This window comes from Cloeon dipterum, chromosome 4 (genome assembly GCF_949628265.1).
Source record: "Cloeon dipterum chromosome 4, ieCloDipt1.1, whole genome shotgun sequence".
Lineage (NCBI taxonomy): Eukaryota > Metazoa > Arthropoda > Insecta > Ephemeroptera > Baetidae > Cloeon > Cloeon dipterum.
In genome coordinates this window covers 31,424,547-31,442,227 of record NC_088789.1, presented here as the reverse complement: position 1 = coordinate 31,442,227, position 17,681 = coordinate 31,424,547, and the positions used below count along the sequence as shown (strand labels likewise).

The following is a 17,681-nucleotide window of genomic DNA, read 5'->3' as shown; positions in this document are numbered from 1 at the left end:
TCCAATTAATTATACTAATAGAGATTGATGCATCTCAGATTTAAAGTAATATTCCTCTCGGAGAGGCAGATTAAATCCATTTCCATTTTTGCTCCTCATGTAGAGCCGCGAATCAAAGAATGCTTGGAGCTGATGCGTATATTTGCTCTCCCTGGGCCTCTTTTTTATTCGCGTCGCGATAGCATCCAAATGTTAGACTTTCCTTCTATTCTGCTGCGCTGACTGCACGACCCGATAATAGTTTCAAGGCCAACCGCGTGCCGCTCTTTCTATCAGCTGAGCAATTTTGCAAGTCGGACTTTTTGCAAGAGGAAATTTCGATCAAAATCCGATGGTTATTGCTTAATATTTTGCAAATCCGGAAGGGAATTAAAAGTGTAGACAATTCTGATGAAAATTAAAAAGATAATAGTGAGACTTTGTAAAAAGTGTAGCTTCAGTAGGGCGATGATAATCAATTGGCCAAATCAAGATCTTTTCAAATTATGATTTTTTGAAATAAAATTACTTTTGAGCTGGACAAAATAAAATGTTTTTAAAAATCACACGGCTTCGCAAAATAAAAAGTTGAGCCAAAATTTTGTTTCGATTGCAGGAATTTTAAAATGCAGTCCTCTTATTTGTGCTTTCTGGCTCTTCTCGTGGTACCTAAAGGGACGGATGCGGGGGGGGGGGGGGCGAAAGAGGTTCGGGCCACAGAGGTTTTTTGCCGCCGCCCCATAGGGGCCCGGGGAGCCCCCTCTTTGCAAGCGGCCTCCCTATGCTCCTGTGTAAAAAAAATCGCCAAAACGGGGCGGATCGGGGCGAAACCCAGGTGGTCGAACGAGGGTCGCCCACGAATGCGTTTTCAGGTGTGCAAGACTGGATTTCTCCCATATGCGAATTTAAAAAAAATAAAACCAAAAAGGGCCTTTTCGACGCTCTCACGGGGGCAGCGGGGGTGCGAGGGGGATGGTGGTCGAAACCAGTGCCGTCGCCCGCAGAATTCAACGGCAAGTTCAGCCATCACCGGTTTTAGCCCGCAACTCCCATAGCGGCCGAGATATAAAATTCGGAAGGTGCAAAAACGTGGTTTGGACAAAAATTATTTTTTTTGAAGAGCCCCCGCGAAGGTCCACGACGCCCGACGGCCCGCCGCTACCACTCATTCGAAAGACGATGCAATTAGCTTCATTTTGACGGGTAGTACCGCCATCCTGCTTGAACAGCGCCGGAGCGAGAAGGGCCGAAAGGGTTAAAAACCGGCAAAAGTCGAAATCCCCATAAGATTAACACAGGAGCCCACTTTGTTTGGGATCAAAATTCCAAGATAGCCAATCGTTAAGTTTGCCCAAAAAAATAAGGTCCTGCGAGTATGAAATCCGGGTGACCTCCTCAGGGTCTACGGTGACCTTTCAAAGGTACAAAACGCGATTTTTCGGTTTTCGCAGCCCCCCGCGGGGTCCCTATGGGCCCCAGGGCCCCCAAACTCAAGATTCGAGCAGGCAACAAGTAGACGAAGCCAACGGTGTGCGGAAAAGATTTTTCCGCCCCATAGCGAAAAAGTTATTAAGCGGGCAAATTTTGCCCATTTTCCATTCCGTACCTTTCGGCAGGCATATCTTCGGACCTGGGAAAAAAATTGAAAAAAATGGCTCATTGATTGATGCGCAATTTATCTGCGAACATTTTAAGACCAAATTCGGATGAAAATTTGGATGATCGGATGAAAAACCTTGGAGGAGTAGTGCTTGGCGCGCGGCGCGGAAGGGTTTTTCGCCTCCCATAAGCTTAACATGGGAATTTGGAATTCGGATTTCGGGCGGAAAAAAAATCTTTGGTACCACGCTCTTCCGCCCGGCCAACAGTCCCTGCAAACCGATTTTGGCGGAAATCCGGGCCATAGGCGAATTACGGCGGAGCATTGAAAATCCGCGTTTTTCCCGGCATGAAAATGGCCAGGCTGAAAATACGCGCGGCGCCGCCGCGGAGCCGCCGGGCATTTAATCTCGAATTTGACCATCGGACACACACGAGTGCGTGCGCGGGTGTCTGAAACCAAATTTTAACAGGTCTAACTCTGCCCAAATTCATTTTATAGGCGATTTTCGGTTTTTGGTGTGCAAATCGCGTGCACGGCAGAAGGAGCGTGCGCCGTGCGGCACCGAGCGGAACAGTTTTATTTTCGCCAAAATTCGAGTAATCGCCGCAGCGTCGACCGCGACCCCTCATTCGAAAGCGCCCGCCGAGCGCTTCAACCTGGCGTGCCCAAACGACCTTCCCCAGGGTCCCCCGACCTGAGACCCTTCCGCAGGCCGAATTTAATTGCGTTTTCGAGCAAGTTTGACGCTGCGTTGCGTCGACCAGCCGCACTTCGAACCACCAACCTTCCTCAGGTCGCCCACCCTGAGCACTTTTACTGCGCGATTTTGACGGCGGCAACGGTTCATTTCGCTTCCTTCGTCTCATTTAGAGTGCGTGCAAGTGCGAAAGCGGCGCAGCGTGCACTGGAGGCGCATTTCACCCAGCGCACAAGACACATTCTAAATCATTTTTTTGCCAAAATTCGAGTATCCACCGCAGCACGACCGCGACCCCTCATTCGAAAGTGCCCGCCGAGCGCTTCAACCCGCCGCCACCGGCCGACCTTTCTCAGGGTCCCCCGACCTGAAACCCTCGAACAGAGCGCCAAGGTTTTTGCCGCCCGACGACCGGACTGGCGGAGCGATTTTCGCGCGCGACCCGCCATCCCCGGAAGCGTCTCGCCGGCGCGCACACCCCCCAACCACCCAAGCGACCTTTCCCAGGGTGGCCACCCTGAGAAATAATTCACAACCGGCAATGAAATGCGAACGCTGGAAAAACTGCTTTTTGTGAGTGAGCAAGGTGTGGCTCATCCGTCTTTCCTCCCGGTTTGGCTCCCGCTCGCGATTTACTTGCGCCTGCCGCCTGCCTCCTTTCTTCTCTCGCTCGCAGCGAAGAGTGGGACTTTTCGTCGCTCGCGTTTATAAATTAATTGTATTAAATAGGCTGCGCGTGAGTGCGTGGCAAGCAACTAAATCGAGATTCCCTCCCTCGGCGCCTCGTCCAAATAAAAAACCGAGCGGGAGAGCAGTCGCATCATCGCAGCCGAACATTTTCGCTAACCAACTCATCCGCTCGGCCATGGGCGATACATCGATATTGCGTTGTGTTTAAGGATAGGAAAATATCGATTTATCGCCCAGTATCGACTGATATTTTTAAAAATTCCGTGCTCTAATCCGCCAACTCGTTCCAATGGGGAAAAAAAACTTTCCGCTGCTTTCAAACTATGGTTCTAAATGACAAATTTAAAACGGTCTGATAAAATAGCCAATAAAATGTTATTAAAGGTCCAGATTGTTGCATCGATTCCCGATTCTCGTCTTTTTCCATATTTTCTTTGCCTTATTTTCCGCATTGACACAATTGTGACTGGACATAGAATTTTGAACTCGATTGCATACATTTTGAAATTAATCTCAGGCGGCCAAGAGCAGAATATCGTGCGTAAAATGTTTGTGCAGCCAAATCTTGCCAATTTTTACAAAGATTTGAGCAAAATCGCGGAGGCGGATGCTCCTTAAATTAATGTGCAGGCCGAATCTGAACAAATATACTCGAAATTGGAGAATAGTCTGGGCAAAATATTAGTATTAAAAATTCAAAGCGTCAAGGTAAGACTTTTCACGAATGAAAAAAGTCTTAATTTTAATGAAACTCGATTTATCTCGAAATAAAATTTTCCTTTTGATGCGAATGGAACGAATGGCCTTGAATTGTGCTCCTCTGGGTCAAAAATCCGATTAATTTGTGTTTTCTCACTTACTTTTGGTCGCGGCAGCGGCAGCAAAAACCCAATCGGTATCGGTGTCTGAATGTGAGTGAGAATTTCTTTTCCTGCTGTTGGAAGACTTTTTCGCGGCTGACTTTCGAGTGGACTTTATTTTTGGCAAACCGCCGAGTGAGCGAAAAGCTAGACTTTTCGTCGCTGCGCGTGAGTGTGCGGAGGCCGAGCAGCTTCCCTCTTTCGGCGCCGCGTCAAAATAAATTATTTTAATTCATGCAATCGCTGCCGAACGCGCGCGACCTCTCATTTTCGCCAACCTACTCATCCGCTCAACTTCAAAATATTCGCAAACAAGCGCTTCGCGGGTGGCGGGCGGCGACCGCCGGGCGGCGGCGTGCCGGCGCCTGCGGCGCCGGAAACGCACTCTGAATGCGACGAAGGAAGCGAAATGAGTCGGTGCGGCCGGCTGAATCGCGCAGTAAAAGTGCTCAGGGTGGGCGACCTGAGGAAGGTTGGTGTTCGAAGTGCGGCTGGTCGACGCAGCGCAGCGTCAAACTTGCTTGAAAACGCCGAAAACGCAATTAAATTCGGCCTGCGAAAGGGTTTCAGGTCGGGGGACCCTGGGGAAGGTCGTTTGAGCACGCCAGGTTGAAGCGCTCGGCGGGCGCTTTCGAATGAGGGGTCGCGGTCGACGCTGCGGCGATTACTCGAATTTTGGCAAAAATAAATCTGTTTCGCTCCGTGCCGCACCGCACGCTCCTTCTGCCGTGCACGCGAAAAACCGAAAATCGCCTATAAAACGAATTTGGGAAGAGTTAGACCGCTAAAAATTCGGTTTCAGACACCCGCGCACTCAGTCGTGTGGGTCCGATGGTCAAATTCGAGATTCAGCGGCCGGCGGCTCCGCGGCGCCGCCGCGCGTATTTCCAGACTCTCCATTTGCGTGCACGGCAAAACGCGGATTTTCAATGCGCCGCCGTAATTCGCCTATGGCCCGGATTTCCGCCAAAATCGGTTTGCAGGGACTGTTTGCCGGGTGGAAGCGAATAGCACAGTAATCGCGGCCCAAAAGAATTTTTTCCGCCCGAAATCCGAATTCCAAATTCCCATGTTAAGCTTATGGGAGGCGAAAAACCCTTCCGCGCCGCTCGCCAAAGACTACTCCTTCCAGGCTTTTCATCCGATCAGGTCGAATTTGGTCTTAAAATGTTCGGAGATAAATTGCGCATCGATGAATGGGACATTTTTTTCAGTTTTTGCCCAGGTCCGAAGATATGCCTGCCGAAAGGTACGGAATGGAAAATGGGCAAAATTTGCCCGTTTAATAACTTTTTCGCTCCGGTGCGGAAAAATCTTTTCCGCACACCGTTGGCTTTGTCTACTCGTCGCCTGCTCGAATCTCGAGTTTGGGGGCGCTGGGGCCTATCGGGACTCCGCGGGGGGGCCGCGAGTACCGAAAAATCGCGTTTTTCAACTTTGAAGGGTCACCGCTGACCCTGAGGAAGTCACCTGGATTTCATACTCGCTGCGCCTTATTTTTTTTAAGCGAAATTAAAAATTGGCTATCTTGGAATTTTAATCCCAAACAAAGTGGGCTCCTGTGTTAATCTTATGGGGATTTCGACTTTTGCCTGTTTTTAACCCTTTCGGCCCTTCCACCTTCCGCGCGGTTCAAGCAGGATGGCGGTGCTACCCGTCAAATTGAAGCTAATCGCAGCGTCTTTCGAATGAGTGGTCGCGGTGAGCCGTCGGACGTCGTGGGCCTTCGCGGGGACTCCTCAAAAAAAATAATTTTTGTCCAAACCACGTTTTTCGGCCTTTAGAATTTTTTATCTCGGCCCCTATGGGAGTTGCGGGCCAAAACCGGTGTTCGCTGAACTCGCCGATAAATTCCGCGGACGATGGCGCCAGTTTCAACTCCCCATCCCCCTGCTCCCCCCGGTGCCGCGGAAAGACCCTCCAAAATGCCCGTTTTGGTTTTATTTTTTTGTCAATTAAATTTGCTTATGGGTGGAATCTCGGGTTTATCCTAATTAAGAAATATCTAATTAAGAAATACAAAGTGCCTTTTTGTTGAAAAGCAGCAACATAGAATTACGGCTCGAGATTAAATTTTATTGCGTTCATTATTTGTAATCTCCATTTGAATTTAATTAAGATAATTTCCCACTTCGTTTCACTCGCCTCTTCAAATTCAAAGGGACAAATAAACAAATCAATTCCGAAAAATCTTAATGGGTGTCAAGGCTAAGGGCGAGGCAATAAAAATCAACTTTCACTGCTAATCGGCCGATGCTTCGTTTAACTTAATTTATTTATCACGACAGCCTTTCTTCGTCTCTCCTGCTTTTTATTCCGACCGCTTCGCTCTGTTCCTTGTTGACGTGCAGGTGACAAAACTTGTTTTTCGCCATTTCCAACTGTGAATTAAAATAGTCGCTAAACTGTATATAACCTGACAGGTCTGGAACCTTGTAGTTCAAATTCCGAGAAGTTTTTCTCAGGCCAATTTAAATCTTTCTTAGTTACCAAAAACATGTTTTAAAAGTTGTTAAATTTCAATGAATAGAACAGATTTAAACAAAAAATACAAATTGACTCTGAAAAATAATCTAAAAATTTATTTCAAAAATTCTCAGCAGCTGCTGACGATCATCGGCGGTGACTGATGGACACCTGGGCACCGCCTCCGACAAGACGCAGGTGCGTTTCATTTTTATTTTAATCCCTTGCATGCTCTGAATATTCGCCATTCACGTTAAATCCCCTCTTGCTTTATTTGAAGGTGGTTTTGTTTTAAATTTGGACTCTAGTGTTTCAGTGGCGTGGCGTGGAAGCGAGCGGGTGCAGCAGCGAGCAGAGTGGCGTCGGGCCGAGTGCCACCAATAACATGAAAAATTCAAAATTCGAGATTATTTTACCGACTTCATCGCAAACGCAGGAATACTCCCAGACTGGAAACCGATTTCCAGGATTTTTCTGTCATAGAAAAATTAGAATTAATTTTTTTTGTCTTTTGGCTTTGCGATAAGTGATGTTTACCAGGGAAAATGGTTTAATTTGTCTTAAAATTCAGCCGTTGGTCTGATCGTCGCCCACGAACCCTCAACAGACAGGTCTTGGACGGGGCTTTGACCTGCGGTACCCTCACGACCTTTCTCAGGGTAAATCTCGACCTGAAATCCGCTCAAAGGCTGATTTTCAGTAATTTCAAGCGCAATTGGTGATGCTCGGCGACGGCAGGTCGGTTATTTGATTCTCCGCACCGACCTTTTCAAGTAAATCGAATATTTTAAGGTTTAGTCAGCGCCACTTTGGCGTCTGGAGGGCCCAAGAGGGGCGGAATTAAATTAATTTAAATTAGAATGGTGTAAATCATAGTTTAATTAATTGAATCTGAAATTTATATATTTTTAAGTATATGATTTTAATCAATTTAGCCAGAATACAATGATATATTTATTAAACATCAATATTTGGTGTCAGGGTTCGCATTAAGCAGCATTTTTCCGAAACAAAGAATGCAATTTTACTGAAAATAAAAAAATTCAGAGTTGACTTCCTAAAATTGTGAAACAAAACGTGGTTTTAGACTTAGGAAATTTTTGATTAGCATGCTTTCTAGCAAATTTTCTCAAAAATTTAAATGGTAACCTGAGAAATTGCTTGCTTTAGTGTTGAAAATAAGATTTTGCAATATTTTCGTTGGAAAGCTTTATATTTCAAATAATCTAAACTCCTTTAAAATTAAGAAACAATAATTAATCAAATTTTTCATTTTATTTGACACAAAACACCACCCAAATCTTTAATTTAAGCAAAATAACTGTAAAAGGGACAGTTTATTTATACACACGAATGTGATTGTTAACCATGTGAGTATACAAATCAGCCTTATTTTTGAAATATTTCTGGCAAATGTCGCAACAGTAATTATTATTTTGGCAGCTCTTGTTGCTATGAATTTCAAGAAGTCCCTGGCACTTGAACTTGCACTTGCAGCGGCGGCAACTCTTGACGCTCATGTGTGTAGACTTGTGAACGCGCAGAATTTCCTGCGCGCACTCAGCGCAGTGAATGAACGAGTGCGCCGCCGACTTGTGAATATTGACAAGAGATTCCGTGGCAAACGATTTGTCGCACAATTCACACTTGATCGTCTTCGGAAGGTGTTTGCGTTGCATGTGCCCCTGCATGTGGATCTTGTCATGGGTAGAATGGTCGCAATGCTCGCAGCGAAAAATCATAGTTTTGGTGTGAACGTTTTTCACGTGATTTTTCAACCTCGAATCCACGGGGAACGATTTTCCACACACTTTGCAAGTAAGGAGGGTTTGTTTGCATTTCTCCCGATGCGATTGGTACAAACCCGAGCACTTGAATCTGAGTTTGCATCTGTAGCAAACCGATGGCTTTCCGTGGTATGGTTTGTGTCCGAGAGCCACGTCCTGGCCACAAGTTTTGCAGTTTACAAACGTGTGAAATTGTATGAAGTGCTTATCCACTGCCGCTTTCGAGCCGAATTTGGCGTCGCATCTGTCGCATTTGAAGGTCTTTGGCATGTGCTTCGACTCGACGTGTCGTCTCAAAATGTGCTCGTCGTGCCTGGTGAAATACTCGCACTGCTTGCACTGGAGAACACGCTGTTTTTGTCCTCGTTTGTGCCAAGAGTTAATATGGGCAACCATCTCAGACTTGGATTTGAAAAACTCTTGGCAGCCAACACGCGAGCACCGCATGGAAAATTCCGGATGGAGGCGTTTCATGTGCAGCCTCAACGATTTCAATGTGGAATATAATTTGTCACTTTCACAATATTTGCAACGAATTTCCTTGCTTTTGCATGGTTTGTTTCGTTTCTCGTGTGAAACCTGCTGCATGTGCTGCTCCTTTTCCTCCTCGGTGTGAAAGAATGTCGCGCAGCCCAGAATTCCGCATTTGATGGCTTCTTTGTGCGAATATTTGATGTGATTCATCAGACTGTTGTACATCTTGCCGCAGTAAAAACACACTCCCCGGACGGTTTTACTCTTTTTAGGCTTTTCGTAATTAGCCAGATCAATGTTGAATTTTCTCTTCTCAGTGGATTCTTTTGTGTATTTCGCCAGATCAACCACTTCCAACTGCACCCAACACTGTTCTACTTCTCCAACTGTAAAATTTAAACAATATAAATTACTCTGATGAATATTTTTAATAAAAAATCCTAAGCACCTGAATAATTCTCTCGCAGCACCCTCGCGTTTTTTTCCAAATCAAGATTTTTTGGCCACCAAGCAACAGCCTCGTCACCAGACTCATCCCCAAACCTAAAACACGCGTTAAAATCAAAATTAAATTTTTAATCTCGTGAAAAAACTCACTCTGCCTGCCAGATGCAAAAATAGCAGATCAAAGCGTCTTCTTCAACCACGTCTGGCAAATTCTCGTCTCTTTCCGTCAGGTTCATGACCTTCATGGCCCATTTCCTCAGCTTGAACCTGTCCACCTGCGACGCGAGGACGTGGCCGTCCGACGTCGGACACTCGCACAGTCTGCAAAGCGGCTTTTGAATGGGTGTTTTTCCTTCTTTGCCTCGCAGCATCTCTCGTCTTGACTCCTTTAGTTACGGCTTGTGCAAGAGAGAAACTTTCTTAAAAAGGGCTTTGTTTTTCACGCGAATCTTGCTTTTTATACTCTCTGAAGTCGTTTGTTTACTTTGTTTACTTTGTTTATAAGTCTCGCGTCGCGTGTTTGTGTGCTTGCAAGCTAATAACAGAGCTGCTGATCAACAACTCCGCCCCTTTTCTCAGTGGCGAGTGCGACAAGGAGTAGAAAATTCGAAGCTGGTTTGTTTTTTTATCATGTTTATTTGTTATTTTTTCATTTTAAAATTAAATTATTTTTAATTCGTTATTTATCTTAGAGAGCTATAAAGAATTTGCGTTACTTACCTTTTTTAATATTTGAGCTTTGATATTAACTCCTCATCTTAACTCTCTTATGCTTCTAGAGGCAACCAATCAGCGTTCAGCGCTCCTTGATTGCTGCCTTCTGATTGGCGTACTCGTGATTTCTGCTTAGGATTTATCTACTTTTTATTTCCTTACGCGCGCGGGGCTCCAAAAACAACGCAATGGTCTTTTTTGATTAGAGTGCGAATAAAATGGTATAATTAATTACATCTACTTTAGTCAAAAATTAAACCGGACAGTTTGTACATTACGCCCTTTTGAGTTTTGATGCACAATCTTGGCTGCTCTGTGCTCTGCTGCAACACTCCCTCTCTCGTTGCAGGCGCTTTTAGAAATGAACTTTTTTCTGCCATGATTCTTAAAAGTATTTGGAAATAAAATTTTGTGAATGCCTGCAGTAAATATAATGAGAGTCTCTATCATTTTGCAAATTTAAGAATTGATTTCAGCACATATAAGTGTAGGTATAGTGAATTTGTCTTTTTTCTGCGAGAAACGTGGATTTCCAACCTAACAACAAGCAGGCAGGTCACAATGAATTATTTGCTTTAAAATTATGTTAACATGAAATATTAATTAAAATGAGATTTAATTTAATTTTGAAAGTAAATTGTGGTAACCTTTCTCTCTGTAACACCACGAAAAAAGTTATGTCTGGCTGTTGCCTGTAACTTACGGTCCACGCAAAACCGGGAGGGCTGTCCGACGTGCCGAGCAGACCTGCGCCGCCGCCGTCGCCGCCGCGCCGATCTCTCTCTATTTAATCTCTCTATCTGCTGCTGGGCCAAGCCCTCACTCGCATCATAAAAAGTCTCGTCTCACATTGAAAAAAGTAATTGTAACCACGCCTTATCTAAATCTACTGATGAGTAAAAATAATTTAAAAATTGAACAAATATTTTGTACTAATTATTTGAACATACAGACAATATCTGCACATTCCGATTTTCGCACTATTGGCATTCAGCAGTGGAAAAAGACGGATGTGCGTGCGTTTTCTTTTTCTGCTGCTGTTGGTGGTGTTTTCTTTGGAAAACTGATGCAAGGCAAGTCTGTATGTGAGAGCTGGTGGGTTGAGCGAATCAGCGAATAACAGTTCAGCGTCGATTAAGTGATTTTGAGGCTGAGAATTGTGAAGATAATGAGTTAGTTAGGATTTTAGCGTAAAATATAATCTGTGAAGGCCAGAGAGCTGTAATTGCAGAGTTAAAAATTGTGTTACTAAAGCGAATTCCAAGTACGAATTAAAAGTACAAGATTGTGCATTTGATTAATAAGACTGTTAGGTCTGAAATTGTAAACAAAAGTCTGAATTAAATTGTAAATCGAAATACTTTAAAGTATTGTAAGAGTTTTAAAGCCAAATCAAAAGTAAAATATCTATTAATAATAATCTGAATTGTGTTAATACTTTGATAACCATTAATTTGTGAGCTTAATTCCTTGATTGAATTTCTCGATGGTTGTATAGTGCCGCGATTAGTTGTATCCTCCCATTCTCACAAGCGAATATTTATCAGGGGGGCCGCAGTTCATTTTCGCGCGCCAGCTGGAGGGCGATCTCTTAGCGCCACCTATGAAGAGAAGGCAGTACTTGAGCCCGGGGACTCGGACCGCAGACGGCATATGGGCTAACGTGGAACCGGCTCTTTCTACGCTTGATTGGGCCATTTTAGTGGACATGGAGGTAAGTGATCGGGTACTGACCAATCAGCAGTGATTTTTAGTAGTTTGGCACCAATAGTTGTGCACAGCAAATCGTAAAAACGGCTTAAACGAGCAGCTAAAGTAAAGCCTACTGCGGGCCGGGATGTGTTTTGTCAGGATGTAAACAATGTTTTCATCGCTGATTATGATGCTTGTAAGTTGGTTTAATTCGCATTTCTTTGAGTCTGGGATTGCTAAAATACCTAAAAGACAATATTTTGCCTTGCCTGGCTTGCCTTCAAGCGAAATTGGCCTTTATTTGAACTCGATTAGTCTACGTATGATAAATTGAAATTGTTTGTATCAGTTTGAACAATTATCGATTCTCGCCTTAAATATTTTTAATAATATCTGACCTTACTAATTGTTATTTTGTAACCTTCCAGAGTCCTCCTCCTGCCCTCCATATGGACAGACGACTGAATAGACTGGCGAGGCCTTCGAGTGCTCCGGCCCCAACATTACTGCAGACGAGCCAGACACCCTTGTTGCTGACGACCTGCTCGCCGTTGCTGCTTCAGAGGACCGCGGTCAGAAGGCCCTGAAAGGTGCTGAGGGCCCTGAGACTGACCCTGAGACGGTTCGCTGCCAAGAGCGTCGTTACAGCTGTGTTGGGTGAGCACGAGAATGTGGAAAAAAGTCACAGTTTTCGCCGCCGTGTTACAGTTTTCGCCACCTCTACTCTAACATGGGATTCTCTTAAGAACTGGCGAGATGTGTAACCCGGCAGAAACTGTGACTTAACCATAGCTTATGTGAACGAATTGTTGCAACCATACAATGTTCCAAATTTGTCCAGTTCTTTTTATTCTCTTATCATTCACCAAGGAATGATTACATAGAAATTCTTTCAAGGCAAAAGATGCAATTTTCGCAATTTTCAAACTTGGTATGCAGCCGGCCTGGCTGTCACAAAGATACAACCTGAAAACTAAACTGCCCTTGTTTTTCAGCCTTTCCGAGCACCGTGATGGTCGTGCTGTCAAGACAACCGCTAAAAGTGCATGCCAGCTCTCCAGACCGACAAGCCGACTGCCACCAATGGAATTGCCAGCGCCAAACCTGTGCGGTCATCGAGTGTCTTTGGTAATTATCTTATGAAATCATTTAAATACATTTAGTGGAACGCAGGATCTAAACTAGGATTGGCAAACGTGCTTGGATTTTGATTAAATATAGTGTAGTTGTTGCCCTCGTCAACCGTACAATTTTGAGTCAAAATTACAAAAATTGCGCAAAGCTCAACAAACTGAATTTTTACGATTTTCACTGTTAAATATATTGTTGCCCTTTTATTGCAACAAATTTTATTTGTGCAATCTGTTCTTTTTGCTAGTCCTGCTGTTTTTGTCATCAAACTCGACTTGGCTATTGCTTTTCCTTTTTCTCGACCTCCAGATGTTTTCATTCAAGAAACGCATTCTCATTCTGAGTCTTCGACGTGAGAAGCAAAGCGCGACCTCGTAAGCAACCTGTGGCAGACTATTTGTGATCTGTTCTGCGAATCTATGTTGGATAAAGCATGAGTTATAATCTTATATTTTTTACTAATATTTGTCTACCTCTTGTGGACGTCGTTTTGCAAGTCAGCTTGGCCATCCCCATTTAGCAGATTCCCGTGGAATTTTCTGAACATTATGTCCATTTCATCCACTTGGTTGCGGAGCAAGGTCGATGCCGGGACGCTGCTGCTGCTTGAGAGGTGACTCTCCTGTGCGGCTCTATTTTTCGCGCCAAGTGCAACCAGACCTGGGAACTTAACTCCCATTCTTCCCGCGACTTCATCTGCGATATCTTTGAGACTAACGTCGTAGTCAACGTCGTGGTGAGGAGGACTCCAGTCTGTTGGAATCTCGTATGAGTTGGCGCAGACACCTCCCTCTTCGTCTTCTTCCTCCACCTCCTCTTCAGGTCCATCTTCATCTTGAGATTTGTCTCCAGCCTTACTTGCCTCAGCATGAAGCGCCTTCATAGTCTACAACATAATTGGAGTATTATTCTATTAAGTTTCAACTAACAGTAAAATTTTAAATTTGAATATTTTAAAATTTAAATACTTAAAAATTTAATTTAATATAAATCTTAAAATTTACCGCGATTGAAAGCAAAGAGATTCCTTCTTTCTCCATTGCTGTGGCAAGAGCAACATTGGTCTTCCTTGTGTTTGCATTGGAAAAGTTGCCCAGCGTCATCATTTTGATACGCCTCTGTACCTCTACAGGGTCTGGGATGGTGTTGGCCCCAAAAGCAGAGCGCAGTGCACCAAAATACCGTTCCAATGGGTCTTGATTTAGACGGATGGTGAACAGCTCGGAAGCACCAAGTTCTCCGTACTGTTCAACCATGTACTGGTGCAATTTCTCCAGAGCCTTGCAGCTTTGCATAATACCATCCTGCCATGGCTGGATCTTTGATTTTCCTGTGTTTTTGTCAACAACACTCAAATTTCTGGCAAAGTTGTAAACTTCTTTCAGTATTTGTGCCTGTTGATCTGGGTATCTGCCAAACGGGGACAAACATGGTTCACTTTCTCCTTCCTCATCTTTCTCATCCAGTGACTTTGGTCGGGTGTTAAAGATCGAAAAGAAACTGCTAATAACTCTGCAGTACGTTGCGGTAGCCTGTGTAAAATAATAATTAATTTTTTTTACAGTTTAAGATGAGTTTGATTTACAGCGTAATTTGATGACACCAGTAGACCATTGTTTCCAGCAGCAAGCAGGGCAGAGCTTGTTTTTTTGGAGAGGAGTCTCACAGCCTTGTCGACCTTTTGTTTCTCATATCCTTGGACATGCAGATCTGAAGCCAGAATGTTGTGTGATGGCATCTCGTAAGTGCTGCTGTTTGCCAACAGCTCATCCACTGGATCTCTTGTTGCAGTTACCCTGTTCCTGCTTCCTTCTTCTGGCTGAATTTTAATTCCCCCCTCGTCAAGGAAGTGGTTTCTGGCTTGTTTAAGCAAATGTGGTGCGTCGTAAAAACAGAATACAGGCTTTCCTGTTACTGGGTGGGTGAAATATGGCTTGTCTTTGCTCACACCCATGGTTTTCAACGCACCCACGTTGCTTGAACCCATGTCACAGACCAGCGCTGCAACTGTCAGTCCAGTGGTATGAGCTTCACGCATGACAGCTTCGATGAGGTCCTTTGATGTCGGTGTAGAAAAGTTGTAATAGAGTGCAGTGCTCCAGTTTGAGAACAAGCCTCTGACAAGTACTACCTGCAAGTACCTGTGAGGGGCAACCACTTTTTCCATTTTTGGATCAAAACAATATTTAAATCCTGTGCCAGTTTCATCAATTGACACTACCACTATCCTTTCCAGATTTGGCATTGACGGCAGTGCAATTTTTAACAGAGAGAGTGATGGTTTTAAAAACCCCGGAGAGAAGTCCATCCGACTCAAGTATCTCTGAAGAGAAGAAATTGATGGTACAGGAATTTTGAGCTCAACCCTGACAATTTCGTAGGCCTTGGCTCCGCCAGCTGCGTAGAGACGAATAGCAATTTCATAATCTGACTCGTCATAGTGTGGTTGCTTTCCATCAAGCAGCCTGGCCGTCTGCGCTGCTGTCAATCGTTTCGAGGTGTTTTCTCTGATCTTCGTAATTTCACCTTCCAACTTGATTACTTTGTCCTTCAAAGCATTGATTTGCTTGGTCAACTCCAATTTCTCTTTTTCCTCTTCATGAAGCTTCGCCGCTATTTTTGCCAGTTCAGATTCTTGATTGTTTAACTTATTCAAGCAATCCTTAATGATTTGTCTGAAAATTTTATATTCATATATGATTACTGGATATATTTATTTGCTTCTGGTTACCTTGACACAATCTCACATGAGTATCTGCTCTCATAGCCCTCATCTTTCTGAGCATAGGGTGGCATTTTTACACCATACAGCCTCTTCGTCAGCCTGCCAATGAAGATAATATTAATCTAAATTTTTCTCACCATTATGTTATAGTAATGTTATTAATTTTACTTAAATTATCATAATTTGTCTTTTATTGTTTTAGGTTTGGGCATTTTGGCAGTCTTACCATAGAAAGAAGTCAGAGGGAGAACCCGCACCCATGAGATCCATTTTAATTCCGCCAGCAGCTGAACACCCAACCTTGGGCGGTTTTTGTGAATCTTGCCTGTGTCTAGGTTATTAAAGAAGAGCAATTATGTAAGTTAGTATTAATGAGATGCATTTCAAATGTTTTTATACTTTTCTGTTCGCAGAGTTTGTTCTGATGTGGCCATATGAACATCCTCCTCTTGAACAAAATCTCCACCAGCGGTCTCACTGTCATTTTCATGCTCAGCGCAATTTTTTTGTATCATTTGGTCTGCTGGAGTTCTATAATAACTAGAAGGTTTTTATCATAAATTTACTAGACTCATTAAAGTGACCAAATTTTTATTTTTTTTCTTTGGGAAACAACGGAATAGATAGTGAAAAAGCCGAGACAGAAGAAATTCGAGATCTGACTGAAAAAAATCAAACAGCATGATGTCGAAGAGGCTTAAAGAGCTGGTACAATGAGCACTGCTGATGAGAAGCTGAAGTTCTGATGCGTTTGCATAGGGATATCAGTGCCTTTGCTTAGGAACCTGAGCAAGTTTCCCTCTTATTATTATTACTTGAAATAAGTTAACAAAACTATCCAGCATTTAGGCAAAGTTATTTAAGACTGAATGAGAAAAAAATAATATAATAATCGCACGTTATTTCTTTTTTAATTTTTTAAGATTTTTTCCTTCTGTTTGGTTTATGTTGTTTACGTTGAGAGAATTTTTCACAAAATTTTAAAATAAATTAATTAAATTGTAACCCATATCTTACTAATATGATAAAAACACCAGTCTGCATACTTTTAAAACTTTATTATATACCTTTGCCGCCTAGCCAGTGCACGCTCTGATCTTCCAACGACAATGTCAAGTCCTGTTTGATTTGTTTTCCAAGGGAGAACATCGGGAATTGCGTCATCCCTTAAAATTTGGCCAGTGGCTTTGCTGCCAGTGTTCATAAGCCTCTGCAATTTGTCCTCCAAGTACTGTGCTCTTGAAAAATGAAGAGAACAGAAACGAAGATTCTGCACGTTCTTGATGTTCTCCCTAGGCCTTCCTGTTGCCCAAATCCATTTTTCCTTTAATTCAGAGCTGTTGGGCACACTGAAAAAGCGAAACCCAATTGCACTAGGCACCTGAAAAAAATTATTTGAAAGTGAGAGCACCAAAACACACACCGTGGTCAGATATTTCTTGTTTACAGGCAGTTTTCTATATATACTGTATATTGCTAATTCGGTGGCTTTACTAATTAGATTTTATGGTTTTCATTAAAATCTAAAAGTCGCACAATGATTTTTCCATTTTTTTAAATTTTAAATTTAGATATTAAAAAATCATGAAATATTTATGCTGTAGGAGTTCTATAATGCGGTTTTATGTGTTTATTTTTATTTAATTTATTTAGAAAAATTGAGTTGGTCAGTTAAATTTACTGCACCAATATGCAATTTTCTGAAGAAAAGCATCAATTGCTTAAACTATATGTGCAAAATATTGGCAGTTGATTTTAAAATAAAAAATTTGCATTTTTTGGCATCTATTTACCTTTGCAGAAAAGTCATCAGCATAATTGTTATAGTTTTTATGGCTAACATTGCAGCCAAATACCGCACAGTTTGACGGCATGATTGCATTTGAGATATCTATTATGCCTAATATAACACATTTTGCTATCTCCTTGTTTTAATTGAAAAAGTGGGAGTAATTTCAGTTCCATGGTTAGGCACTGTCCCCTCCCCAAACCCTATTCCTGCACAGGGAAAAATTCCAAATATGCAGGGGAATGCAGCTCTGTCTAGACAAAAGTCTAGACAGAGCTAGACAAAAGTCTAGACATGGTTGGCGTTTTGGACCAACTCAGTTTATTCAAACCAAACGTTAGCCTGATTTTTAAAACTTTATTTTTTAATATTGAAACTATGTAAATTTTCAAATGATTTTTGTAGAGAAATAGAGTTAGAATAGTAAGTACACATTTATTAATTTTGAAAGGTGCAGAAGCCAATGCTTTTCATTGATTTTCTTTTTTCTCAAGATGGGACTGTTTCTTTGGAGCATCTTCAAGAGTGAATTATGAGAACACAAATCCCAAGAAAATGCTGGTTTAGGAATTAATTAAACAATTTAATATTTAACAACTATTCAATTAGGTTTAATATAACTATTAA

At 42.8% G+C, this 17,681-nt stretch overlaps 1 protein-coding gene and 1 long non-coding RNA gene across 2 annotated transcripts; one reads left to right on the top strand and one right to left on the bottom strand.

Annotated features, from left to right (window-relative positions):
* Positions 1–7,624: 7,624 nt before the first annotated feature.
* On the bottom strand, positions 7,625–9,893 carry LOC135943017 (zinc finger protein draculin-like). The gene is made up of 2 exons (XM_065489406.1): positions 9,005–9,893; positions 7,625–8,942 (listed from the first exon to the last, which is right to left on the bottom strand). Exon 2 carries the CDS (start codon positions 8,779–8,781, stop codon positions 7,633–7,635), a length of 1,149 nt encoding a protein of 382 aa, XP_065345478.1. The 5' UTR covers positions 8,782–8,942; positions 9,005–9,893; the 3' UTR covers positions 7,625–7,632.
* A 1,369-nt stretch (positions 9,894–11,262) lies between these two features.
* LOC135943018 (uncharacterized) lies at positions 11,263–17,476 on the top strand. Its single transcript, XR_010575155.1, has 5 exons — positions 11,263–11,431; positions 11,838–12,066; positions 12,405–12,537; positions 15,468–15,622; positions 15,679–17,476. It is a non-coding gene; the product is annotated as an uncharacterized LOC135943018 (long non-coding RNA).
* Positions 17,477–17,681: the final 205 nt, after the last annotated feature.